We start from the raw sequence: 27,707 nt of genomic DNA, 5'->3' as shown, positions 1-27,707 counted from the left end.
AATATGATTAAACAGAAACTTGAAGCTGGACACAAAGACTCATGCATATAATCTTGTCACTCTGGAGGCAGAGGCAGGAGGATGGCTCCCAGCTTGAGCCTGAACTGCAGAGAGAGAGAGACTATATAGTTTTTTAAATCATTTTTTATTATCTCATGTTTTACATGCAACTATGTGTTCATGTGCACGCCTGATTTCCGTGGAGAGCCCAGAAACTAGAGCTCGCCAGCCATAAGTCACCACGTGTGACCTGGGAATTAACCTGGGTCCTCTGGAAGAACAGCCCTGGAAGATGGCTCTTATCTGCTGAGTCATCGCTCCAGTCCCAAGACTGTTTCCAAAAACCAAAGCAAAACAAAAGATGCAAGAAAAATTTCCCCGACTACCTTTCTGTAATCTTCAGACTTCCCATTTAATTTTTATTTAAACATAAATTTAAAAACTTGTGGTGTAAGCCTTAGATCCAGCAGTAAGGCAGATCTCTGTGAGTTCAAGGCTGGTCTACATACTAAGTTCCGGGAATGCCAGGGCTTCAGAGAGAAAACCCTGTCTAAAAAAAGAAAAGAAAAGAAAAAGAAAAATGTCACAGTGAAACCTATTACTTTTATAATTAATATCTTTTGTAATTAATATATACTAACAAAAACAAAATGCAGGCAGAGGCCAGAGAGTGAATCCAGGTATGGTTCACTATACAGTAAGCACTGGGTATATTCAAGACCCCAGCACTAGGCCACATGTCTCTTAGAGAAGCCCACACTCATGCCTTCAAGTGTTTTACTTCATCTGAGCACCTCTCTCATAGCCCTGGTGCTTCAGCCTGTTTTAAAATCTTTATTAAACGACATTTTTTTCTTAAAACAAAAAAAGCAAGCATGGTGGCACACACCTGAAATCCCAGCATTAGGAGGTGCAGACAGGAGGTCCTGAATACAAATTTAGCCCCAGCTACGTAATAAGTTCCAGGCCAGTCTGAGTTATATGAGACCTTGTATCTAGAAAGCAAATTAAAAATAAAACCACACATGATGACCAAGACTCACTTCTCTTCTGATCAGTTTTTGTACCTTCAGAGGAAATTCTGGTGTATACCCCAAATTCAGCTTTATACCCCATGTGTACTCTCACAGGACATTTGATATTTCTATTAAAAATATCTCAGCACTCAGGAGACAGAGGCACAAACCAGCCTGTTTTAGCTTAAGCTCCAGGCCAGAATTATTTAGCGGGACCGAGCCCCTCCCAACTCCCTCAATTTTTTTTAAATGAGAAGGTGCTCAGGTGCTTTGATTGCCTAGCACATAGGCAATCCCGGGTGTGACCTTTAACACTTCATAAAACTGGGCGTGGCTCAAGGTCATCCCCCACAATGCTGCTCTACTCGAGAGAATGAGAAATGCTGTTCTACCCAGAGAAGTTCCCTAACTTATTCAGAGGACGGCAGTACAAAGTGTAATTTCACTTTCCCACTTCAATTTGGTGTGGCAGGGTCTTTGGAAACAACAGCTACATTTCCAGGGGCTGAGGAAGGTAGTGGCAGAGCACTTCCTTTGAATGAGCAAGCCCCTGGGTTTCATCTCCAAGATTACCAAAAAAAAAAAAAAAAAAAAAAAAAGAAAAGGAAAAAAAATCTTTAAAAACATACATGAACAGCCAGTGTCTGAAAGTGCCAGCAATAAACAATTCTAACTGTTAGAAAGGTCAAAAGGATACGTGGGCTGTAAAGAAGTCACCTTAGGGGTTGGGGATTTAGCTCCGTGGTTCAGTCCCCAGCTCCAAAAAAAAAAAAAAAAAAAAAAAAAGAAGTCACCTTAACAGAAAACCATGTAACTAGGGGTGAGACAGACTTCAGTGTGCATGCATGAGTGAGTAAATGTAGCACTATGCATGTCAGGTTCCAAAGAGGCCCCGCTTTATTACAGAGAGCACGAAAAGCTCTTTCCCTACTGGGCTAAGTCCTGTTCCCCTTCTCGGGGTGATAAATGTGTCTCTCCAGTTCTGTCCTATCTGTACTTTCCATGTCGGTTAAAGTGTTTGTAGAGATAGCTGATCCGTTTGTTAAGGTTGTGCAGGTCCTCAGTGAACATTCTGTTTCCCACCATTTTCTTCTTTCGGATACAACGCTGCAATTCATTTCCTCTCCAGCCTCGAAGCCATACTGGGCCCTTGATCAGTTCTTTTGGATGCTTTTCGAAATCCCCTGTAATGTGACAGAATATACTAGTTTCAAGAGAAGGCAGCCTAGACCACCTAGGCCTTCAACCCAGTTTCAGCTCCCTAAGCAGAACTACTTACAGATAAGGCACACTAGCATAATACTGTCTTTATAATACTTGCTCTTCAAAGAGTTCAATTCCCAGATTTTTTTAATCTTATTAAAAAAAAGGACTTTGCATAAAAATCTTATTAAAAAAATAAAGACTTTGCAGCCAGAATGTCTGTGTTCAAATACTGACACTACTATTTACTAGCTTTGGCACTCAGAACAGTGCACTACTGTGTAAGTAAGACTACCAGACTATTCACTATTCTCTGTAACTCAGACTGACTGGTCTTGCCTGCCATCGTCTTGTTTCCTGAGTAACGAGTTTGTGCCACCAAGCTTGCCCTGGGCACATTACTATTCTCTACACAAATCAAAATAGTTAGCCAGGACAGCATACTAATCCTTCTGAAACTAGGAATCAAGTCTTACCCAGGATTCCAATGTTGTCGTATACACCAAACAGAGCTCTCTTCTCATTCCAGCGATCAATCACTCTGGGAGGTGGAAGAGTAAGCCTTACGCGGGCCAATAGTGGAACGCCTAGGGATGGAAAGGAGAAGAATGGATCGGCACTGCCTATTAACAGGCAGTTAGCGAGCCGTCCTACCTACACACATTAGCCACGTACCCAGAGAGAAGCTTCTGCATGCCGAGAGCATCGAGCCCCATAGTCTCCGACTTGCCGCCCAAGGGACACTCCCTGCCATTACTCTAGGCTGTCCACCTCAGTAGGGACAGCAAACCAGGCGGAAAAATGGGGAGCAGGTGTGAATTTCAAAGACAAGACACAGGTTACAGTCCCAGGCGGGATTCACACAGCAGTGACAGTGAGAGACGCCATCTTGGGTCTTACCCAGGTAGCTTAGGGAGCTGAGCGGCCTTGGCCCGCACTCCCACAGGCCCCGCCCCTTAAGTTCCGGCCTGTCTGGCGCGTCCAGTCAAATGCTTCCGGTTTATCTACTGGAAGTACTGGGCTGCTGTGGTATGTTTCTTGTCGCAGAAAAGGATGCCCCCAAAATGAAATTCCGTTATAATAAGCCTCCTCCTATTTCCTTGGGCGTCCTCGACTGTGAGGAAAGTGGAGGACGGGAGCCTGGTGCTACGGCAAGGTCCCCTTGCTCCTCTCAGCAATTTTGCTGAGGCACTATATTCCCGGAGTGTACAGGGCTGGGCGTCACATGGCTAAAATGGACTGGCTTTGGAAGCATGGCACTGCCTCCCGGCCTGCAGAGAAATAACAGGTCACCATTCTTTTTTTTTTTTTTCCGGAGCTGGGGACTGAACCCAGGGCCTTGCGCTTCCTAGGCAAGCGCTCTACTACTGAGCTAAATCCCCAACCCTCAGGTCACCATGCTTAGCCGACTACCGCAGAGATGCCGGAGAAGGCATACAGACCCGGGGCCACACCCTCGCCTGTTTGCCCCGCCTCCGGTGCTGTGATTGGTCGACTCCTCCAGCCTCCATCGCGATTGGCCTCCCGGCAGCCGTTGAGGTTTGAACTCGGAGTTGCGGACTCTGCGGGCGCGACGCCTGACTCTGAGGCGGGCCTCTGCCTCAGCCTGCTGAGGATTGGCTGGTTTCTCCGCCAGCTTGAAAACCTTCTCGCTGTTTGGCGCGTATTGTTCTCTAGTGTTTTCTTCCTTCCTTTTCAGCGGGGGATCTCCAGTTGAAGAAGCGGCGGGTGAGGGGTGTCGGAGGTGTTCAGGTGAGGTGTGGCAGTGCTAGGAAGCGGGGAGGGAAAGGTTGAGAAAATCAGGTCCAGGAGGTGACTCAGCCTTTGCCAGAGTGCGGTCGGGAGCGACGACTGGTAGGGATGCCCTTGGGATCCAGTGCGGCTGTGAGTCTGACAGATCAGAATCGGGATGTGTGACACGCGCAAAATAGCGTAACCTTACTACCCAGTCTGTAGATTTGGTTGTTTCGTTATGCACCCCGTGAGACTGAGTTTAGGAAGTTACGCAATCCGGCATAGTAGAAGTTAATGTTCTTCCATTCTGCAGGCTGGAACCCTAATCCTGAGTGGAACATTTTCTAAGGATCTTTTCATTTTAAAATGGAAGTAATAAGGCTGTCTGCACGGATTGTCACTTAATAGTTCATTAATGTTTTTTGGTGGTGGTAGTGTTGTTGTTGAGATGTAGTCCTGGCAGCCCCACTACAGCCCTGGCTGGCCTCAAAGTCAGCTGTCCTCCTGCCTCAGCCTTCCAAATGTGCTCTTTACTAGTTTTTAACCCTTGATTCATTTGATTCCCTAGAGTAACACCATTTTACAGATGAGAACTCAATGACTTAGTGTCAGAATAATAAGAATTAGATTCTCATCTAGAGTTGCTTTTATAGCTGTGGGGAGGGTTTACGGGGGAGGGTGTTTTATGACAAGGTCTCTTGCAGCCCAGACCATGTAGCAGAGACTGGCCTTGAACTCCATCCTACTAATCCCCATGTACTTGAACTATAAATATAAGCACGTGCTACTTTGTGTGGCTCTGATCTTATATTTTACAAGATGACTCATATAGCTCGTTATAAGACTGAAAAATATTTGAAAAACATTTATATATTGAAAGTTGGAAAAATAACTCAACCTGAGCCTGGGGTAGACTCAATAGAAATGTTTTTGTCACATAATAAAAAGATAATCCGCTCTTAGATTTACACCATGATGACTTTTTTGCTGTTTGGTTTCTAGGTAAACCAGTGGGAGAAAGATGTCTCCCCACAACTTTGAGTTCCACCTGCCCTTATCTCCAGAGGAGCTGCTGAAAAGTAGAGGTGTGAATCAGTATGTTGTTCAGGAGGTACTACCCATCAAGCATCTTCCAACCCAGCTTAGAGGTAAGATGCCATGGTTACCATGGTTATCATTGACCTTCAAAAGACAACCCCTGGGGTTGGGGATTTAGCTCAGTGGTAGAGCGCTTGCCTAGCAAGCACAAGGCCCTGGGTTCGGTCCTCAGCTCCGGAAGAAAAAAAAAAAAAGGAAAAAAAAAAAAAAGACAACCCCATGTAATGATGTTATCCTTTCTGTTCTATAGCACTGGGACACTGCATCGGAGCCAGAAATAGCTTTCTTAGTGCCTGCTTTTTGTTGTTGTTGGGGTTTTGTTTGTTTGTTTTGTAGCACTACATGGAAATCATGACATAAAACGTACTGGGCCATCTTCCCTGAATTATTCAAGAAACAGTCTTGGTTAACCTAGTTACTTTTTGACAGAAAGGTTTTGTATTTTTACCTCTTACCATGTGTCAATGTAAAGTCCTGGTAATTGTGGGCTAGGGGTTGGAGAGGTGGCTTAGGGGTTAAGGGCACTTAACCAGTGCAGAGGACCCAGGTTGGAGTCCCAGCACTCACAAGGCAGCTCACTACTGTCTATAACATGTGCATGAGGTGCATAGAAAGATAGAGAAACAGACAGTCAGATAATACATGTGTGTGCGCGCACAATACAGAACAAAACACCAGTACACATAAAATAAACGCATGAAGTTTAGAAGCACTGTGGGCAGTGATAGAGTTTGACTTGCCTTTTCTTAGAGAAAACTTTAGAATCTAGATTATGTTTCCAAGATGTGCAGTAAAGCAGAAACGTAAGCTGCAACAGCACACAAAACATAGTTGCTTGTCACTTAAGTGTGTGCTGTGGAGAGATGTTGTGAGAGGCCTGTTGCTAGGTGACCGTTGTTATGGAAACATCCTTATAGAGTTGTTATGGAAACATCAGGATAGAGTATGTGTGTACCTGCTTTGAAGACGGCACAGCTTACCACATGCTTAATGTTAGGCGCGTATGTTACAGCCTACCCCTTCGAGGGCTACGGTGAATAAAATAACATGGGATTGAGTCAAGCGCAAGAGAAGCACTGGATGTAGCTCAGCTGGTGCCATGCTTACCTAGTGTGCACAAACTGAGGCATTTTAGTTTTCAATCCTCCTGCCTCAGCCTCTTTTAGTATCTGGGAGCAACAGTGAATCTGTCTAGTACATAGCTCTTAGATTTTTACAATCCCTTCTCCCATAAAATGAGCCCGAATGTACCAAGAACCATTGATTCCAGAGCTGGGCCATGAAAATAGAAGGTAACCCTGGGCCGTCATGTGGTGTGAGGAAGTGATGCTCATTTCTGGGACACATGTACCTAGGTTGAAATGAGATGTGACTGGAAGAAGCACAACCCTTGAAACATTCCATATTTTTTGTTGGTTTGTGGGTTTGTTTTTTTTTTTCCTTTTCTTTTTTTGGAGCTGGGGACCGAACCCAGGGCCTTGCAAGCGCTCTACCACTGAGCAAAATCCCCAACCCCGGTTTGTGTTTTGATTGTTTGGATAGTTGGTTTAGAGGTTTTTGGGGTGTTTGTTTGTTTGTTTGTTTGTTTGTTTGTTTGTTTTGAGACAGGGTTCCTTCATGTATCTCTGGCTGTCTAGGAACTCACTCTGTAGACCAGGCCTCGAACTCACAGAGGTCCACCTGCCTCTGCCTCCTGAGTACTGGGATTAAAGGTGTGTACCACCCCCCCATGAAACATTCTATATTTTTATGAGAGAAATGTGAATGTGACTAAAGTGATGGTATTTGTGTATGAAAATGTAACGAGCCAGGTGTGGTGGTACATGCCTTTAGTGCCAGCTTGGAAAGCAAGAGGCAGACAGACCTCTGTGGGTTCAAGGCCTGCCTGATAGACATAGTTAAGGCTTGTCCTAACCCTTCCCATCCAAAGAAAATGTAACAGAGCCTACTTTATACAATGAGTTATAAAAACTTCGAAAGTAAGAAAGAACTAAAAGGAAGGGACCAGAGGGGAAGCACTTGGAGAGCACAAGGCCAGGTGGAAGAGTGCCCTATGACCAAGTATGGGCGACTTGAGCAAGAAGACAGTAGCATCAGCCCCAAACACACAGTAAAAGAAGGTTTGCAGGAGCCTGTTCTAATACAAGTAAACAATTTAATAAATAATTAAAAGGGAAAGAGACACCTGTCTTTTGAGGTAGGGCAGAGCAACCCTAAGGGACATTTAGGGTCTTGTATATGATCGCCTCAGCTCCCCTCCCTTCCCCTCCTTTTTTTGAGGTGGTCTCACTGCATGACCCGGCCTCTGCCTCCTTGATGCTGGGATTAAAGGAACACAGCACCACGCCCACCCAGCCCTCAACCCATTCTAATGCAGGTTTCATATTAATGGGTGTAGAAACTGTAATGGGAACCGAAAACAACAATCTTGGAAATACCACAGCAATATCTGTGTCTACAGGTGCTTGCCTTATCAACAATGTGACTGAAGCAAGAGAGTAGCATAATTTCAAACTTACTTTTCCACAAGCTATTTTCACAGGTCATTTAACAGGACACCTTCTAAGTCCTGCGTCATCCGGTGATTTTATTATTGTGTAAGCGTCCTAGAGTAGATGGCTGCTGTGTCTCTGACCTTGTCATGTGTGCAGTCCTTTGTTGACTGAAGTGTAGGAAGCGGTTGTGTAAAGAAAAAGTATTGCAGTGGAGAAATGCCGAGTGCTCAGTTAGTGTCAGTGCTAAGGTGTTGTCTCTTCGCTTGATTTGTGGTTTTGATTTTGTTTGTCTCTCTGTGGTAGCAACTCTTAGCTGGCCTCCTGAGTTACTGAGGCTGTAGCTCTGACCCACATCACACTCATGCGCCTTTTGATATAATGGATGAGAAGGATGGAAGCTTCACTTCTGTGGTCCTCTTGGTAAAACTGTATAAGTGGTGTACAATCAGGAGAAAACAGTAAGCAAATATAAATTGAGGGATGTTCTAGAAATAACCAGAACTTTAAAAAAAAAAAAAAAGCCACAATAATGAAAAGCAAAGAGTTAGGAAACATGTTGACTAAGTGTCTTCTGGACAAAAATAGGATTTACCAAGAAGTCCTATCTTTCCTCTGAATTAAACAGCATCCTTCCTTTTCCAGCATTTCAGTCTGCCTTCCGAGCTCAGGGGCCCCTGGCCATACTGGACCACTTCGATACAATCTACAGCATTATACAGTAAGTGAAATCCACGGCTGGTGCTTTACGAGAACTGGTGGCTGTTTCTCTGATTTTTGCATGTGAGTTTTGAAATTCCAAATTATAGATTCACTGATAATTGGTTCTGGGTGCTGACCTCCATAGTGAGCGTTTATCCAGCTCGCCGCCATAGCCGTATTTATTTGACAGTTTCCGGAGTATTTTCACACGTTAGATTTCTTAGAGCTGATCTTTGAGAATGGGCTCTGCAGGCTCCTGTCTCACTCCCACACTTTCTTTCCCTCATAGTCACTTTCGAAGTATAGAACCTGGCCTCAAGGAAGACACCCTGGAATTCCTGATGAAAGGTGTCTGGGGTCTGGGGGCAGGGGCTGGAAGGTGTTGGTTATGTTTAGCAGTTCCTACATTTTCTCAGCCATGTGATGATATCAAGGCTGTTGTGATTCAGTTGGTTTGGCTAAGTCCAGGGACCTCTGACCTATTTTGGTCTGTAATCTTGGTGGTCGATACAAAGTAATGTGCGTTCACTGTAAGGGCGGACCAACAAAAATTTTCCTACTTTTTGAACCACCTCACTCCATCCAGTTGGGGTGATTCTCTAGCTGCCAGGGAGGAATTGTGGTAACTGGAATGAAAGTAGGAATAGGTTATATTCGAGATGCCAGGGTTGGGAGTCTCAAAGGACTTAGCTGCGTCATGGCCACTGAGAGATGACACACAGATCTTTGGTAATCTGATGGCTACAAGGGCTAAGTGTTTGACAGTTGGGGTATGTGAAGAAAGCCAATGAGACCAACTCCCAGATTCTGCCCCTCACAGTGGTATCCTGCCACTCCCAGGAACTGTCATCCATCCTGGATGACGCAGCTTTGAGTGGATCAGATAGAAGCGCCCACCTAAATGCCCTCAAAATGAACTGCTATGCCCTGATACGCCTCTTGGAGTCCTTTGAGAATATGACCAGCCAGACAGGCCTCATTGACCTGGACATTGGTGGGAAGGTAATTGGAAATTCCTGGCCCAGTTTATATGAGGGGTAAAGAAATTGATGGGGAAGAAACCAGCATGTTTATTGTTCTTGCTTGGGGTTTAGGAGGGAGCTCTCAAGGACCAGATCTCCTCTCCTGACAAGTAGTTCTTGTGCATTCTAAAACTTATAATCCTCTTTGGTACTGCCTGACCTTGCCTTGATACTGGAGAGTGTGGGCACAGAGACGAGATGACCGGTACTCTCTTTGACTGATCCCTGTCCTCACTTTAGGGTAAGAAAGCCCGGGCCAAAACAGCTCTTGGCTTTGTCTGGGAGGAAGAGAGGCAACCAGTCCTTGAGCTTTTAACACAGCTGCTCCAGCTGGACATTCGTCACTTGTGGAGCCACTCGGTAATTGAAGAGGAATTTGTCAGGTGGGTAGTTAGGATGGCTGCAGATGATCTTGAGCCATGCACAATGAGATTCTGATGCTAGGTATGCCTTTTAAATACTTCATCCCTTAATTCTATTTGTAGTAATACAAAGAAGTGTGTATTACATACATACATACATACATACATACATACATACATACATACATAGTGAATGGAATGTGTATTTCTCTCACTTGTCCCCTCTCCCCTTTGTCTCACCGTGAAGCCCTGTTTGACCTGGAAGTCTATGTAGACCAAACTGTGTTTGAACTCGCAGAAGTTCCCTTGCCTTTGCCTCCCCAAGTACTGACATTAAATACATGTGTCACCACAATGAAATGTTCATTGTTAATACCCATATATTCATGGAAATGTGTTTACTAAGAATCCCTAGGGTGAAGCTTGTGCGTAGAGCACAGCTTTAATCCTAGCACTTGGGAAGCAGAGGAGAGCCAATCCTTAAGAGTTTGAGGCTAGCCTGATCAACATGGAGACCTCTGGGCCATCCAAGGCTGTGTAGTTGTTTGAGGCTAGCCTGATCAACATGGAGACCTCTGGGCCATCCAAGGCTGTGTAGATGTTTGAGGCTAGCCTGATCAACATGGAGACCTCTGGGCCATCCAAGGCTGTGTAGTTGTGAGGCTTGGTCTCCAAATAAAGAATGGTTGGGGAGGTAGCTGTCAGTGAAGCGCTTACTGTGCAATCATGAGGTTAAGTTTAATCCTCCACATTCACGTCAAGACCAAACATGGCACAGTGTTGAGGAGGTAGAGACAGGCAGATCGCTGGGATTCATGGCAGTCATCCCCGGGTCTCAGTGAGAGGCCCTGTCTCAAAAAATAAGGCAAACAGCTTCTGAGAAATGAAACCCAAGCTTGACCTCTAGCTTCCACATGCACTGATAGGAACACACACACAGCAATGCAAAAGTAAATGGCCAGTTAGCTACAGCAGACGTAATTTAAAAGTCTGTAAAGGGCCTGGAGAGATGGCTCAGCGGTTAAGAGCACTGACTGCTCTTCCAGAGTCCCTGAGTTCAAATCCCAACAACCACATGGTGACTCACAACATCAGTAATGAGATCTGATGCCCTCTTCTGGTGCGTCTGAAGACAGAGACAGTGTACTTATATATAATAAATAAATAAATCTTTAAAAAAAGAAAAAGTCTGTAAAGACTGAACGGACCATTTTTAACAATGAGAAGTCTTTACTAACCTTGCCTTACCATCTTGATCTTATATTCTGGTTTCTTGTTGGCATGGTAACTGGCTGCAATTTACTAAATCCTGAAGAAAAGAATCTTTGGTATAGAAGGGAGTTAGACTGAAAGAGCGGAGCACTAGAAACCTTGATATGGACCTAGTAGGGACAAGTGAGGAATGGCAGCTGCCTGGTGTCTGGCTCCAGACAGCTCGTTCCTTCACATCGATCCTTTTTTGTTTAGTTTGGTTACTGGCTGTTGCTACCGCCTGTTGGAGAATCCCACCATTAGCCACCAGAAGAACCGCTCCACCAAGGAGGCCATAGCACACCTGCTTGGGGTGGCCTTGGTCCGCTACAACCATATGCTCAGTAAGTTGCCTTCCACCTCCCTCCCGTGCCCTGCCTGTGGTTCTCCCTGAGTGTTTAACGTTTGGCTTCTCAGGTGCGACCGTGAAGATCATCCAGATGCTACAGCACTTTGAGCACCTGCCCTCTGTCCTGGTGGCAGCTGTGACTCTGTGGGCAACGGATTACGGAATGAAGAGCATAGTGGGAGAGATCGTAAGGTGATTCCTCGGAGCATCTGTGTTCCTTGGGGGGATGAGTGTGGGGGGAATAAAGAAAGGTTAGAGGTCCTTTCTCCATGTGATGTTGGGTTCCTTCAGCCCAGAAACTTGTGTCAGCTTCTCTTTTTGGGAACTCAGTAATTGAGCTTTCTTGCTATATTCGTGTTTTCTCCCCTTATAGAGAGATTGGACAGAAGTGTCCACAGGAGATGAGTCGAGACACAGCAGGGGCAAAGGGCTTTGCTGCTTTCCTCACTGAGCTGGCAGAGCGAATCCCAGCTGCCCTGATGTCCAGCATGTGCATGTTGCTAGATCATCTGGATGGAGAGGTAATCTGCCTGGCATCTCAGATTTGTCTGGGGCTTTAGTGGTGCAATCACTTTCTCTCTTCATTTTAATGCAGTTCTGGGAATCAACCTAGGGATTTATACATGTTAATAATAAGCACATGCTCCAAAACTTGAAAAATTTGTTTCCTTTAAACTTTTAATAAGTTTATGTGTCCTGAGTGTCTATAAGTCTGGGCAGAGGAAAAGGGCACACTGACACTCAGGGTTGTCCTTTGAATTCCATAAGTGCCCCAAAGTGCAAACATGCTCCCACACAAACATGTATCAAACATGTATACAGAAAAGAATAAGAAAGAAGAGGAGCTTTCTATGTAGCCTTTGCTGGCTCCCAAGTTCCAGAATTGTAGCTATGCTACCCTGCCTAATGAAGGTTCACATCCATCATCTATCTCTCTCTCCCTTCCCTTCTCCCTTTGCAGTGTCTTGAATAACCTAGGCTTGCCTCGAACTTACTGTGGAGCCAAGGCTGGACTTCAATTTCTAACTCTACTTCTCAAGCTCGAACTATAGCCTTCTGTTTTTCTTTTTTCTTTTCTTTTCTTTCCTTTCCTTTTCTTTTTTTTTTTAATGCGAACCCATACCTCAATTTTAGGTTTTTTGAGGGTGGAAGTGTACACTGGGATCTGAGACCCAGAGGGGCTGAGAGGAAGGAGGATCCCAGCTGAGGCGATAAAGCAAGATAGTCCCCAAAGTAGAGTTTTACATAAAGAAGACAAGGTTGTCTAGATTGATCACTGAGGCATTCCTATGGGAAGCTTAGGAGCCCTGTTATGATTGGTATTTTTGGTTTTGTGCAGCAGTTCTGGTGGACAAGGCAGCCACCCCACAGTCTGTCTGATGGGAATGACTTAGCTTTGGTTCCCACTCCATCCACTCCTTGGCCTTTTGTTCCCGTCTGGCTAGCCTCCTTTCTCAACCAATCTGTGCTGTTCTTCTCACTGCTCTTTCCTGGATGCTTACCTAGCCTCTCCAGGGGCTCCTAGGGAAATGTCAAATGATAATCTACTCATTGGTCTAATTTTCTTTAACTTGTTGTGTACAACTGTTCTCTGGCTCTTGGCCGAGGCAGGGGGAGAGATCCCCTGCCCTACTGTCTACCGGATTACATAATGGACTTCTTGGCACCGAGGCCGATTTCTGCTCTGTGTCTCAGGAGGAAGAAAGAAAGCACGTGCTTATTCATAAGGCTCAAACATTTTGTGGTTCATATAAAGAATAAGAAGAGATGTTTCTCAAATGCACAGTGATAAATAGACCTGATTTTGGTTTTTAATTATGTTATTTGCTAGGCATGGTGGCACTCATCTTAATCCTAGCACCCAGAATGCAGAGGCAGGTGGATCTGAGTTTAAGGCTAGCCTGCTCTTCATCCTGTAGACAGACAGTGTCTCAGAAGCAAAACAGGGGCTGGGGATTTAGCTCAGTGGTAGAGCGCTTACCTAGGAAGCACAAGGCCCTGGGTTCGGTCCCCAGCTCCGAAAAAAAGAACCAAAAAAAAAAAAAAAAGAAGCAAAACAATTATATATTCATTTACTTTGTATGTATGTGTATATGATACGTACAGATATGTGGAAACTAGCTCTCTCCCTTCACTGGTCCTGGGAATCAAACTCAGATCACCAGGCTTGGTGAGCACTCCACCTGCTGAGCCATCTTGAAATACTCCCAAGTAGAGATCGTGGGTGTAAAGTTCTATACTGTGAAACTGTATTTTATATGTGTAATTACTAGGATATTGTCTGAGGGACTGATGAGATGGCTCTGTGGTTAAACTCACTTGTTCTTTCAGGGGAGCTAACCCAGCACCCAATTCTAGATCATCTGCTGTCCTCTTCTGAATGGTCGACAGATCAGTATCCAAAGTCCACAGTTCACACTGACACTGTGTTCACTGAGTACAAGGCACACATGTAGTACACAGATATATCCACAAGCTGAACACAAATACACATAAAATAAGCTTATTAATTATCCATGATTACCCCTAGGCTGTGTGTGTGAAATATTTGAAACAGATAAATTTTGCATTTAGATTTAGTTTCCATCCCTAAGATAATATGTATATACTGGTGTACAGAATTCAAAATACTGTGTTCCAAGCATTTCAGACTAGGAATCCCCACCCTTTAGTTATTTTCTTCTGACATCTGACCAAACAAAGATGCTAGGTCTTCTTTGATCTTGGAGACGAAGACCTAGGCAGTTGACCAGAAAAGTCACAGCTTAGCATAAGCCATCCTAACCTTGACTCCTTGACTAAGAGCAGAAGAGTTTAGGGAATAAATGCATTTATGGAAGTGGAGAGATGTGCTCTAATGTCCCTCTCTCCCCCTTCCTCCCTCCCTCCCTCAGAATTATATGATGCGCAATGCTGTGTTAGCAGCTATGGCCGAGATGATACTCCAGGTTCTAAATGGTGACCAATTAGAAGAATCGGCCCGAGAAACCAGAGATCAGTTCTTGGACATCTTGCAAGCTCATGGGCATGATGTGAACTCCTTTGTTCGAAGCCGTGTTTTACAACTCTTTACCCGAATTGTCCAACAAAAGGTGAACAGTGTTCTCTGTGCTAAAACTCTTAAGAGTTGGGGTTGGGGATTTAGCTCAGTGGTAGAGTGCTTGCTTAGCAAGCGCAAGGCCCTGGGTTCGGTCCCCAGCTCCAGGGGAAAAAAAAAAGAAAGAAAGAAAGAAAAAGAAGAAAAACTCTTAAGAGTCCTCTACATACTTGCCAAGGTGAAGAGAGAATCTGGCTGAGCACTTAGGCAAGCCTGATATAGACAGTGCCTGCTGGATACCAGCAGAGGCAGGAGGCTTAATAGTTTAAAGTCATCCTCAGTCACATAGAAACTTTGAAGACAGGCTGGGCTATATGAGCCCTTGCCTCAAAAAAATTTTTCCCTTTATTTTTATTGTATGGGTATGGGTGCTTTGCCAGCTTGTGTCCATGTGGCGGCCAGAAGAAGGTATCTTACTCCCTAGGTTTGAAGTTACAGATGGTTGCTAGCCATTGTGTGGCTGCTAGGAATTGATCCCAGGCCCTCTGGAAGAGCAGCCAGTATCCTTAACCTTTAGGCATCTCTCCAGCCCCTAAAAACGTTTTGTTGTTATTGCTTTAAAAATAGATGCAGAATGTAGTAACTGCCCCAAAGAAGAGGCTAGACTTGAGATTCTTAGGACCAGTAATAAAAGTCTTCCCTCTGCAAGGACAGAGGTGTCCACTCCAGTTAGGGACTACAGTGTGGTGCTGCTCACATATTATAATCCCACAGAGAAGCTTTGAGTGAGAGCGTGGCTGAGCTTAGACTAACAGTGAGTCCAGCCTCTCTAAGTAGGGCTAGGGTTTTGTGTTGAGCTACGTGAAAGCTGTCCTCCCTGGCTGTGCCCCATAGGCTGCAGTTAATACTGCTAGATTGGAACTGATTTCCTTTCTGCTGTCTAGGCGCTCCCCCTGACCCGTTTCCAGGCAGTGGTGGCCTTAGCAGTGGGACGTCTGGCAGACAAGTCGGTGCTGGTGTGTAAAAATGCGATTCAGCTGCTGGCCAGCTTTCTAGCCAACAATCCCTTTTCCTGCAAGGTAAGGAGCCATGGTGTGTGCAGAAGAGGGGTGAAAGGGAAACAGGGATGGAGTTCTGTCACTTAGTGACACGATATGCATTCTCCCTCAACAGCTTAGTGATACCGACCTTGCTGGGCCACTGCAGAAGGAGATTCAGAAGTTACAAGAAATGAGAGCCCAGAGGCGGACTGCAGCTGCGTGTGAGTGGTCCCTGCCTGGGGAGTCTGCCTTGTTCTCTCACTGTGGTCACAGAATAAGACTCCCTCCCGTTCAGCTGCAGCACTAGACTCAGAGGAAGAATGGGAGGCCATGTTGCCAGAACTGAAGTCTACTGTGCAGCAGCTTCTGAAGCTTCCCCAAGAAGAGACAGAGCAGCAGATTGCCGATGGAGAGACTGCGGAGGAAGTGAAAGGACGCATCCACCAACTGCTTGCCAGAGCTAGTTACAAGTACGTGAAAGAACGGGGTGCTCTGCAGATTGTGTGGATTTAGAGTTAACCTTGAGAGACTTAGGAGTCCTTAAAAATGACTTGACTTAAGTACGCTCCTGCCGGAAGTGATATTTTTACTGTAGTAATGTCTGACCAAATGCATATTCCACAGCTGGTGTTCTACTCTTTGAAATGTTTTAGAAACTACTCGGGAGTTTAGTCTATGGCACAGGCCTGTAATTCCAAGGCCCTGCATTTGGTCCCTAGTGCTTCATACAACTAAACGGACCTAGTATGATGGTATAGACCTGTAACCCAGTGCTCAGGAGGCAGAAGCCGGATGATGCTGCAAGTTTAAGGCCAGCAAGGTCTAAACAGCAAGTTTTCCTCACACCCAGGCCTTTGTAGCAAGACCTTGGCTCCAAAAGATGACAAGGGATGTCGATTGCTCGGTTGCTAGAGGGCTAGCCTCAGATATGAAGGCCTGGCTTCAATTTCCAGCACAGCATAGACCAGTTGCTGTGCCACCTGCCATCTTTCTGTTTTTCTTGCTAGACATGAAACCGAGGAGCTTGCTAAGCCTCTGCTCTGCCCTGCACACCACCCAGCCATGCCCTGTGACTTGTTTTATGGCTACTGGATGTCACTCTGGGGCAGCAGCACTTGTCTACAGTCCCAGGACTAGGGAGTCTGAAGAGGGAGGATTGGGAGTTGAAGGGAAGCCTGGGATACATAATGAGGCCATGGCCGTTTGAAGAACAGAAAAGAGCCTCATTGTGTGGCTAAGCCGTCAAAGTAACAAATTATTGAAGGTCTGATGCTTCCACACATAGCAGGATTTCACACAGATGTTGGAGTAGGGTTTTGGTTTGGTTTGGTTTGGTTTTACATGTAGTTTTGTGTTTACTTAAGGGTGGGATGTTTATGGTACAGCATATGTAAAGGTCGGAGAACAGTTTTGGGAACAGTTCCCTCCATGTGGGGGCTAGGCATTGAGCTCTCTAAGCCATTAAGTCCTATGGTAGGCACCCTTTCCTACTGAGCTCTCTGGCTAGCTCTGGGTTTGTAATTTTAAAAGCTTGTTCAAATCCTTTGAGGACCACAGTAAAGGCTTGGGGTTTGGGGTTTGACTGCCTACTAGGAACTGCTGAGCTTTTTAAGCATGAGACATCCCTTTTCTATAGGGTACTGCATGTAGGGGCTGGATGGAGTCATTAGGTAGGGTCCCGTACAAGGGTTTCAGGGACATGGGTCTAGTGCTAAATTGGTGACAGGCTGCTGTTCTTTTAGACAGGCCATTCTTCTCACTCGAGAAGCTACCAGTCGCTTCCAGGAGTCTGAACCCTTCAGTCACACAGAGCCAGAGGAGAAGGACTTCCTGAATCTCTTGGGTGTCATCTTCAAAGGTAATCCTTTCAGTCAGCAAGCCCAGCCTTGGACTGAAGGAGGCTGGGGGAGTTGACATTTGCTCTGGAAGGGGAGCAGCTCAGTCATAGGGCGCCTTTGCAAACTAGAGAGGTCTGCGGGAATTGAGAAATGAACCACAGTGTTTTAAAACACATTGTAATCTCATACCTTCACATCGTTGAAAGAAATCTCCGAAGGGTGTTGATAGCCACTAGACTCCCAGGTACACTTGAGCAAAACTTTCCCGTACTCTCCAATTCCTAGGCCCTGAAGCTTCCACACACGAATCTCCTAGGCACACAGATCCAGGGCTAACTGGCAGTAAAGACTCTCCTAGTGTGCCTGAGCCTGAGGGGTCCCAGAGGGACGATGAGCTGCTGAAGCAGGAGATGCTGGTGCAGTACCTGCAGGATGCCTACAGCTTCTCCCAGAAGATCACAGAAGCCATTGGCGTCATCAGCAAGATGATGTATGAGAACACAACTACAGGTAGGCCGGGTGCTCTTCAGAAACAGCCCTGCCCGCTCACCTTTGTTATTGGGATAAGACCTCACTCATTTTTTTTTTTTTTCTTTTTTTCGGAGCTGGGGACCGAACCCAGGGCCTTGGGATTGCTAGGCAAGCGCTCTACCACTGAGCTAAATCCCCAACCCGACCTCACTCATTTTTATGTGCGTGAATGTGTACTACATGCAGGGTTGGTGCCTGTGGTGAGCAGAAGAGGGGGTCAGAGATTCTTTGCAGCTGGAATTAGAAATTGTTGTGAGCCACCATGTGGGTACTAGGAATCAAACCTGGGTCTTCTGGAAGAACAGTTCTTAAACCCTGCTCCATCATCCAGTCCCTGATGCCTGCATCATTAAAAGGCAGAGGTTGTTTATCACTGTTGACATTTATAGTTTACTTTGTTTAACAGTGTCACGAGAAGGCGTTCTAGCAGTCATTCTCAGGGACAATGACAATGACCTCTACAGCCATGTTACTGTGTTACCAAGGGTTCTATCTATGAGTATTGTGACATTTGCCAAGTAGATGGGTGATATTTGTGTCTGTTCTCAGTGGTGCAGGAGGTGATTGAGTTCTTTGTGATGGTATTCCAATTTGGGGTACCCCAGGCCCTGTTTGGGGTACGCCGCATGCTGCCTCTCATCTGGTCTAAGGAGCTTGGTGTCCGGGAAGCTGTCCTTAATGCATACCGCCAACTGTACCTCAGCCCGAAAGGGGACTCAGCCAGGTATCTGGGGTTCCTTGTCTTCGTTAACTTTTCTGAGGTCAGCTTCTCACGGGATTTCCTAGTCTTCTGAATGAGGAAGATATTCTAGGGTTGTTCTGAACTCATGGATGGGTCTATACCAGGCTCAGGGTGGACTTCTGCTGGGGTCTGCTCCGAGCACTTATTTAATCTAACAGCCTGTTTGCCAAGTTCTGATTCCCAGTCGTAGTGACCACTGATCTCTGCTGTTCCTGCAGAGCCACAGCGCAGGCCTTGATTCAGAACCTCTCGTTGCTGTTAGTAGATGCCTCCGTCGGGACCATTCAGTGTCTTGAAGAAATTGTAAGTCCCCTTGTTCCTTCTCTCATCCCACACTTACAATTAGTGGCTGTTCCTGTGCGCAGAGATCTGCTCAGCCCCACAAAGAAGTTTAATTAATTGCTTTCCCATTCCCAACTTTATTTTTATTTCCTAGTTTGTTTCCTGTTGGTTTGAGGCAGTTGTCTGACTGTGTAGCCCAGGCTTGCCTCAAACTCATAGTCCTCAGTGTTCAGACTCAGGTGTGTTTGGTTATAGTAAAAAAAAAAAACAAAAAACCACAAAACATATTTAGTAAAATGTAGCATAAGTATCCACCTCCAGAATTGGTGACAGAGGTGAGCAGGATAACAGTGATGCTTAATGTGTGCCTAGCACTGTCCTTAACACCACTGGGCAACAACTCAGGAACAGTTCTTTGTGTAGCTAGGGTGGGAATCTGTGAGGGAGGCTCAGGGAGAGGGAGGGTGACTGGCTGCAGCTAGATTTGCCGCACATACACCATATAAGCTAGTGCTAGAAAAGATGTTCAGCCTCTGCTCAAGGGTAGAGGTCAGGGGCTTACCTCAACATGGTGGTACAAGTCAGCATGGTATGGAAGGTCGGTCAGAGAGACAGAGACAGAATTCTGATAGGAAGTAAGGCAGTGTTCTCTGTGTTCTGACTCAAGGTCATTATTAGACAATGATCCAGTTGAGAGCATGGGCTGCAACTCAATTGTGGAGGCCACTGAATGCCTTCAAGTTAGGGGGTCCCCGGGGTTTGAATGAAGTGGCAGTGACGGCCAGACCTGACTACTGATTGCTACTTTTGTTCCTTTCTGGGGAAAGAGGACCTGGCGGTGGCAAGCGGCTTGGTATTTCCCAGGCTGGCTGCTGCTCAGGACTCCCACAGTAGTCAGGGAAGGGCTGGAGACATGTGCTGAGATGACCCGCCTGTCACACACAAGCCTGCTGGGCATACAGTGGTGAGAGGGCAGACAGGGCCTGCAGAAGCAGCTGTGGGTAGGCGACATGTGACTGACAGGCCGTCAGCATTGCTGGGAAAATGAAAAGGCAAAAGGGACAGTGGCCCTGTCACAGATACATGGACTTGTGCTCACAGTAAGAAATATTCAGCATGCAGTCAGAACTGTGCACCTCATAGAACTCAGAATGTGTGATCTTAGGAAGTGCAGCTTTGAAGAAAGCCATGAAGCAGGAAATAGAGAATGGAGCAAGAAATACTCCTCGCACTCTGTTTACATTTGAGCCTCTTCCTCTTCTACCCCCAAGTGCTAGTTCCATCCAGGTTCTCAGAGTTGTCCTGAGACAGGTAGACCAGGGGACTTTTATTCTGAAGCAGACTTACTGTTCTTCTCTCCTCAGCTTTGTGAGTTTGTGCAGAAGGATGAGATAAAGCCAGCAGTGATCCAGCTGCTGTGGGAACGGGCAACGGAGAAGGTCCCGTGCTCTCCTCTGGAGCGCTGTTCCTCTGTCATGCTTCTTGGCATGATGGCACGGTGAGGCTTGGATCCAGAAAGCAAGCAGAGTGGGGAAGGCAAGGAAAGTCTGAAAGGTCCCTTTTCCTCAGTAATGCAGTCAGCCTAGTTGAGCTGTCATGGGGTCGGCTTCCTGGGTGAAGAGGGTACCTGCCCGCCTGTCTTCTATAGTTAAAGCTCGAGGGATCCAGGAACCTGGCTCTGGGTCAGATCTTTCTGGAGTGCTTCAGAGCTGTAGACATCCCACAGCGGGTGCTGATGCCTTCCTGCATTGGTGTTGTCTGCCACAGAACCCTGCCCAGGGCTGCCTTTAACTCTGCTTTCCTTTCCCTAGAGGAAAACCAGAAATTGTAGGAAGCAACTTAGACACCCTGGTGAAGGTAGGGCTGGATGAGAAGTTTCCACAGGACTACAGGCTGGCCCAGCAGGTGTGCCTCGCCATTGCCAACATCTCGGACAGGAGGAAGGTAGGTGATGTGGGGTGGCTGTGACTCAGCTGAGGGGAGTGGAGAGCTTCCTGTTGGCCTTTCTCACTCTGGCATTCTGTTCTCTTCTTCTCAGCCTTCCCTGGGTGAACGTCACCCTCCCTTCCGGCTGCCTCAGGAGCACAAGTTGTTTGAACGACTTCAGGAGATGGTCACAAAGGGTAAGCTATCCAGAGGGCCTAAAGTAGGTCTGTTTGATTCCTTTCTCCAGAGAGATCAACTTCTCCTTTCTCTCTAGGCTTTGCACACCCAGATCCCTTCTGGATCCCATTCAAAGAGGTGGCAGTGACCCTGACTTACCAATTGGCAGAGGGGCCTGACGTGATCTGTTCCCAGATGCTGCAAGGCTGTGCAAAGCAAGCCTTGGAGAAACTTGAGAAGAATACCACTGAGGGGGACTCCAGTAAGTGGGCAGAGGCCTCAAGGATGGGGTGGGCAGCCAGCCTCTGTTGTGTTTTCCTGAAGGGTCGGGAAGTTCAGCCCACACCATCCCCTTTTGTTGAGGTTGATGATGGGTTGAGTGGCCCATGAGTAAGCAGTGGTCTGGTAGTTGAATGGGACTTGGCTCTTTCCCATCTCTCTATTTTAGAGGAAACAGCCCCTAAGCTCCCCACGTTCCTGCTGATGAACCTGCTCTCCCTGGCTGGGGATGTGGCCCTACAGCAGCTGGTCCATTTGGAACAGGCTGTGAGCGGAGAGCTGGGTCGGCGGCGAGTTCTTCGAGAGGAGCAGGAGCACAGGACCAAGGTCCCCAAGGAGAAGGTGAATGATGGCTAGGGGCACTTTTCTGGTTTCCATGACCTCAGCTCCGGACATGTCTTTCTAGGAATCTCTGTTTCTGTACTAGTAAATGAAGAATCTGCCTCTTTATTCCACTGGGGAAGGTTAGTGTCAACAAAGGTGGCACAGTCTACCCATGCTCTTCCAGCAAGGGGCGTTAGGTACATAGACTGACTGGTGTGACTTAGTGTAAGGTAGGAGCCCCAGCTGAGGAGACACTGCTTGCTTGAACACACACACAGAATACATCCCTCTTACCAGCCTGTGTTGCTGGCCTGTCACCTGGTGGGATCCTGTGTCCTCTCTGTTGGAAGTGTATTTATCTTGCAGACAGATAAGCCAGAGGCTCACAGCAGTTGGGTAAAGCCTGACTTCTGTGACCTTGACCCACTGTCAGGCTGGACAGGATTTATTTGTTTACCATTGCAAATTGGCCACAGTCAATTTGCCTTCAGTGGAAGAGGTGTAGAGACCTGGCTTGGCATCTTAAAAACTTATAAAAGGGACCTAATCATCCCTCTCTCCACTCAAGAACTCTCTCTTTATGGACATACTTGTCATCTGTGGACGGTTTTATAAACTTCATCTTCAGATCTGTTAATGTAAAATAAGTGTTATGCTAGGATAAAAAAATGATGTCTTATGGGTAGAGAGATGGCTCAGAGGTTTAGAGCACTTGAAGAGGACCTGAGTTCAGATCCCAGAGCACACTTGGTGGCTCCTAATCATCTGTAACTCCAGCTCCTGGGAAATCCAGTGTCCTCTTCTGGCCTCCATGTGCAGTGCACACATGTGGTATGATTTACATACATGCCGGGTGAAACACTCATAAAACAAAGAAAATGTTTAAAGTTTGTCTTAAAGCAGGGTGAAGTGGTACACACCTTTAACCCCAGCTCTTAAGAGACAGAGGCAGGCAGAGCTCTGAGTTTGTGGCTAGCCCGATCTACATAAAAGTCCCGTCCCCCCCACCCCCAACCCCCCCGAGCTGGGGACCGAACCCAGGGCCTTATGCTTGCTAGGCAAGCGCTCTACCGCTGAGCTAAGCACCTAACCCCTACATAAAAGTCTTAGGAGAGACTGTAAGAGTCTGTCTCTAAGAAGAAAAACGGTCACCCAAGATCCCTGGCTTTTCTCTCTCTGCAGACCACAAGCTCTGAAACAACAATGGAGGAAGAACTGGGGCTGGTGGGGGCCACTGCTGATGACACGGAGGCGGAGCTCGTCCGGAGCATCTGTGAGAAGGAACTGTTGGATGGTAAGAAAGCCCACTGTATGCCCCTCCCCCAGGTGACACAGTCTGTCCCCAACCTGGACACGCTCTTCCATCAGGCACTCAGGTACTCGCTGCCTTTGTTCCACTGCTGCTTAAAGTCTGCAACAACCCTGGCGCATACAGCAACCCAGAGCTCTCTGCAGCTGCTTCTCTGGCCCTTGGCAAGTTCTGCATGATCAGGTAGGCCCAGGCCGCTTCGTCTCAAGGAAGATGAGGTGTCGCGCCTTCTTGCTTTCCTGACGGTCCTCACTTTGCCCTCAGTGCCCCTTTCTGCGACTCCCAGCTCCGTCTTCTGTTCACCATGCTTGAGAAGTCTTCACTGCCCACTGTGCGGTCTAACCTCATGGTTGCCACTGGGGATCTGGCTATCCGCTTCCCTAACCTGGTGGATCCCTGGACTCCCCATCTATATGCCCGGTAAGAGATCCCTGGACCACCCGAAACCCACTGAGTTCTCTCCTCTGGAGTCCACTAGTGCAGTGAGGCCCTGTCTTCCCCTGGCCTGTGGCACTGGCTTCACTATGTGCGCAGGATTCACCCTGTACAAGCAGGCACTAGATGGACGCTGGAGGCTGAAGCTTCCCTCTAGAATCTCGCCTGCAAGTCTTGCACCGACTCTGACTTCCAGCCTCCAATTCAAAACAGCCTTGACCCTCTTCTAAAACAGCACACAGTGGGACAATAGGTCCTTGTATTGGGCCTTCCTAGTGTCTGTAAGGTACAGACCAGAGCTGAACAGAGCTCGCCATCTCTGACTCGAGCTCTGTTCCTAGCCTCCGAGATCCAGCTCAGCAGGTGCGGAGGACAGCGGGGCTGGTGATGACGCACCTGATCCTGAAGGACATGGTGAAAGTGAAGGGACAGGTGAGCGAGATGGCCGTGCTGCTCATTGACCCTGTGCCTCAGATTGCTGCCTTGGCCAAGAATTTCTTCAATGAGCTCTCCCACAAGGTGAGAGGTGCACCTGGAGCTTTCTGCAGACGACACGCACAGGCCACACTTCTGCCCACCACTCCCTCACTTTCTCTCTTTGTCCTACAGGGCAATGCAATCTATAATCTCCTCCCTGATATCATCAGTCGCCTGTCAGACCCAGAGGGTGGAGTGGGGGAGGAGCCCTTCCACACCATCATGAAGTAAGACTTTAGACCTAGAGGGGTGCGTGCGTGTGTGTGTGTGTGTGTGTGTGTGTCCGTGTCCGTGTATGTGCATGTGCGCACATGTGCACCTCTCTCACAGAGACTTAGGAACCAAACACCTGTAATCCCAGCTCAGATGGATGGATGATGGATGGATGGATGGATGGATGGATGGACGGACGGACGGACGGACGGATGGATGATTGATGGATGGATGGATGATGGATGGATAATGGATGGATGGATGGATGGAATACGGTGAATGAATACGAATGAACTCATGGTCTGGTTTGTGCTAGGCAAGTACTCTTGCCACTGCCTTGAGCTCCAGATGTCCATTTTAGCTGTACTTTTTCCACAAGTAACGTGACCCCCGTTTGCCTGTCTAACCTTATGAGATTGACAGGACTTCTGCATAGTTCTGAGGCTCTTGAATAGAGTGAGGGCTGCCTGTGGGGTGAGTGTGAGGTGAGCACTTAGGAGCAGTCACTAGATGGCAGCGTTCTTTGCATTCTCAAGAAAGGAAAGGAGACTAGAGGGCCGGCAAGGCCATGGTAAAGAGCTCTCTTCTAAAGCAGGACAGAAAAGGCCAGCCTGGGGTTGAGGTGGTGGATTCTGTGCAGGAGCTGAGACAAGGGGTGTCCTGGCCAGTCATACACTCTCTCCTCACAGGCAGCTCCTCTCCTACATCACCAAGGACAAGCAGACTGAGAGCTTGGTAGAGAAACTGTGTCAGCGGTTCCGCACAGCCCGGTATGCTGCCATTTGGGGATAGAAAAGTCTCTGGTGGCACCTCTGGGACCAAACAGACTGTAGGGGGAGGATGTGTGTGTTTCACAAAGTCCCTCCCTCCCTTGTGCAGAACTGAGCGTCAGTACCGGGATCTGGCCTACTGTGTGTCCCAGCTGCCCCTCACAGAGCGAGGCCTCCACAAAATGCTGGACAACTTTGACTGCTTTGGCGATAAGCTGATAGATGAGTCTGTCTTCAGTGCTTTCTTGTCAATTGTGGGCAAACTGCGTCGTGGGGCCAAGCCTGAGGGCAAGGTGAGTGGACCCGGATCACTGGCCCTGTTGGGTTCCGGTGTAGGAAACGGAATCCGCTCTCCCTAAGTGCTCAGAGATCCCTGTCTGGACTTGCTAGCCTCACTACAGCCGTGCAACCGAAGTGACTTAAGGCCAGACCTTTTTTTTTTTTTTTTCTGAGCTGGGGACCGAACCCAGGGCCTTGCGCTTGCTAGGCAAGTGCTCTACCACTGAGCTAAATCCCCAACCCCAGGCCAGACCTTTTTTAAAGGCCATTCGTTTCCTCTTTTATTTATTTTTTAGTGTGCACTGGTATTTTGCCTATGTTTATGTCTGTGAAGGAGCCCAGTGCCCTGGAGTTGGAGCCACAGACAGTTGTGGGTGCTGAGAACTAAACACAGGTCTTAACCACTATGCCGCCCCCCCCCCCCCCAGCCTCAGTAAAGGCCATTTTCTACTTGCGATAGGGTCTTGCTATGTAGACCCAGCTGGCCTCAAACTAACAGAGATTCCCCTGCCTCTGTCTCCAGTGTGCTGGTAGTAAAGGTGTACCCCCATGTTCGGCACTAGACTGCTTCTTTAGAGTGGTCTCATGTTTAAAGTAACACTGAGTTCCCATCTGCCTGTCCCACACCCTCATGGCCTCTACCCCATCACCTTATCCTCGGTACGTGATCCTACAATCTACATTGACTGGGATGAAGGAATGAGATTGACAGATCAGCATCCAAAGTCCACTCACTGAATCCAGTGGCACATTCTTGCCACTAGTGTCATACTGGGCATTTTCAGGACTGTGAGGTCACCTCACTCCCCACCCTGTGGTGGTATCAGTCAGTTGGAATCACAGTTTCAGAGTTTGTTTCTTTAACTTGCTGTATCTTTCATGGCTGCTTTTTAAATAGGGAGATAATGCTTCCGACCCCGTCTTTACCTTTTTCTCCAGGCTGTAATAGATGAATTTGAGCAGAAGCTTCGTGCCTGTCACACCAGAGGCATGGATGGAATAGAGGAGCTTGAAACTGGCCAAGGAGGCAGCCAGCGGGCCCTGTCTGCCAAGAAACCCTCCGCCGGTGTGAGAGGCAAGCCCACGCTGGGCCCCACAGGCAGTCCCCTCTTTTCTTTTTTTTCCTTTGTGGTTTGTTTTTGGTTTTGAAATCATGTCCCTCTGCATATTCCAGTCTCAAGGCAACAGCCTCTGACTTCTGTAGACTCAGACAATGACTTTGTCACACCTAAGCCTCGACGTACCAAACCCCGTCGTCCACAAACTCAGCAACGCAAGTCCCAGAGGAAAGCCAAAGTTGTCTTCTCAAGTGACGAGTCCAGTGAAGATGGTAAGATACACCCTCCCAACAGGACAGCTGCTTGTGTGGGGTCTCCAGCCGGGCTTGCCTGGCTGTGGATTCATTCTCCCTGGCAGTGTCTTCCCCACTGTGCAGCTGCTGGGCTGACTTTCACTCTGTGTGTGTGTTTGTGGTGTGTGTCCAGATCCGTTTTGCCCCATCTTTATGACTCAGCGTTTGTTCCTATAATTCTTTGAATAGAACTTTCAGCGGAGATGACCGAAGAAGAGACACCCAAGAAAACCACCCCCATCCGCAGAGCATCTGCGCAAAGACACAGGTCCTAGGAGCTGCCTTTGCCTATTCCCATCCCTGCTGTGCAGGGTATCTTACTGAATGATCGAGAATTCAACGCCCCCCCCCCTTGGAAAATACTTGTTGCCTCCTTGTTTTTAACATGTAAATGGTCTTTTCGAGCAAGGCCTTTCTCTTAGAGCCCCTGACTGCTACTTTCCAAGATCCAATCACCATGTTTTCTAGTGAATAAATGTTTTTATATACTTTTAAGCATTCTGGCCGGCTGGTCTGTTCCATTATTAGGCAGCAGATAGCAGTCCAGAGAGAGAACCCCAGGCATCCTGAGCCATCTCTGGACCTTCATGGACCCTGTGGTGCTTCATCTTTGCACAACTGCTGAGATTTGCTGTAGAGAGTTCTGTGGTTTCTAGGTTCACATAAGCACTTCTCAGCCTGGGGGTACTTTGCACCCCAGAACACGTTTGGCAATATCTAGAGACCAGGGGTGGGAGAGATGGCTCAGCGATTAGGAGCACTTACTGCCCTTCCAGAGGTCCTGAGTTCAATTCCCAGCAACCACATGGTGGCTCACAGCCATCTGTAATGAGATCTGGTGCCCTCTTCCGGTGTGTCTAAAGACAGCTATATAATAAATAAATAAATCTTTAAAAAAAAAATCTAGAGACCTATTTCTTCTGCCCACCTTGTGGGGCAGGGGCTGCTGTAGGCACCCAGTCAGTCAGAGCCTAAGGAGGAAGACTCCTTCATCCATAGCACTCCCAACACAGCATGTCGGGACTGTGCAACTAGAGGTGCTGCTCTAGACCTGCGGTTTGTTTCCTGTGTGCCACACCCCATCCCAGAAGACTGGCAAATGAGTCAGCCTGGCTGGTGGCAGAGATCATGCCATTAGCTCTGTTGGTGACAAGGTCCACCTCCCAAGAGTCAGTCCTCCACTATGCTAAGGGGTCTCTCGCTCAGCTGCAGGCCCAGGCTGTGCTATGTGCTGCCCACCTTCCCCAAGCCCTTAATCTGCTGAGTCACTTGGAGCAGGAGGCAGGACTGTTGTTTCCGCTGTCATGACAACAGCACAGTGCAGCTGAGCCTCTCCCTACCTCTTGGTATGGAAAGAGTAATGACAGGCGTGAGGCAGAAGAAGATGCACCTCAGAAACACTAGGTTAGGGGTGGACTGTGGAAGGGCTCTTGAGACCTCTGGGTAGGAAAAGGGTTAACTCGGTGGA

The 27,707-nt window shown here is 47.4% G+C and overlaps 2 protein-coding genes and 1 non-coding gene across 6 annotated transcripts; 2 read left to right on the top strand and 1 right to left on the bottom strand.

Annotated features, from left to right (window-relative positions):
- Positions 1–126: 126 nt before the first annotated feature.
- Positions 127–3,781, bottom strand: Mrpl51 (mitochondrial ribosomal protein L51). 2 transcript variants are annotated; one of them, XR_015685496.1, is made up of 4 exons: positions 2,895–3,117; positions 2,696–2,806; positions 890–2,200; positions 127–550 (listed from the first exon to the last, which is right to left on the bottom strand). XR_015685496.1 is itself a non-coding variant. In NM_001106621.1 (3 exon segments), coding segments are annotated over 3 exon segments (387 nt in total). In that variant the 5' UTR covers positions 2,974–3,781; the 3' UTR covers positions 831–2,003.
- Ncapd2 (non-SMC condensin I complex, subunit D2) lies at positions 3,226–26,734 on the top strand. 3 transcript variants are annotated; one of them, XM_087658259.1, is made up of 33 exons: positions 3,226–3,758; positions 3,919–3,971; positions 4,956–5,101; positions 8,189–8,264; positions 8,535–8,593; positions 9,066–9,247; positions 9,508–9,650; positions 11,097–11,224; positions 11,298–11,421; positions 11,603–11,750; positions 14,124–14,321; positions 15,211–15,345; positions 15,440–15,527; positions 15,602–15,776; positions 17,049–17,164; positions 17,430–17,654; positions 18,225–18,399; positions 18,636–18,720; positions 20,064–20,197; positions 20,511–20,643; positions 20,738–20,822; positions 20,900–21,064; positions 21,251–21,423; positions 22,588–22,699; positions 22,774–22,897; positions 22,979–23,134; positions 23,491–23,668; positions 23,759–23,853; positions 24,529–24,609; positions 24,719–24,902; positions 25,828–25,963; positions 26,063–26,218; positions 26,429–26,734. In XM_087658259.1, exons 3-33 carry the CDS (start codon positions 4,975–4,977, stop codon positions 26,512–26,514), a joined length of 4,182 nt encoding a protein of 1,393 aa, XP_087514385.1. In that variant the 5' UTR covers positions 3,226–3,758; positions 3,919–3,971; positions 4,956–4,974; the 3' UTR covers positions 26,515–26,734.
- Scarna10 (small Cajal body-specific RNA 10) lies at positions 8,661–8,988 on the top strand. Its single transcript, XR_015687409.1, has one exon. It is a non-coding gene; the product is annotated as a small nucleolar RNA U85 (small nucleolar RNA).
- Positions 26,735–27,707: the final 973 nt, after the last annotated feature.

Source organism: Rattus norvegicus, chromosome 4 (genome assembly GCF_021556685.1).
Source record: "Rattus norvegicus strain SHRSP/BbbUtx chromosome 4, alternate assembly SHRSP_T2T, whole genome shotgun sequence".
Taxonomy (NCBI): domain Eukaryota; kingdom Metazoa; phylum Chordata; class Mammalia; order Rodentia; family Muridae; genus Rattus; species Rattus norvegicus.
Note: the sequence above shows the minus strand (reverse complement) of the source record. Positions and strands in the feature narration are given on the sequence as shown.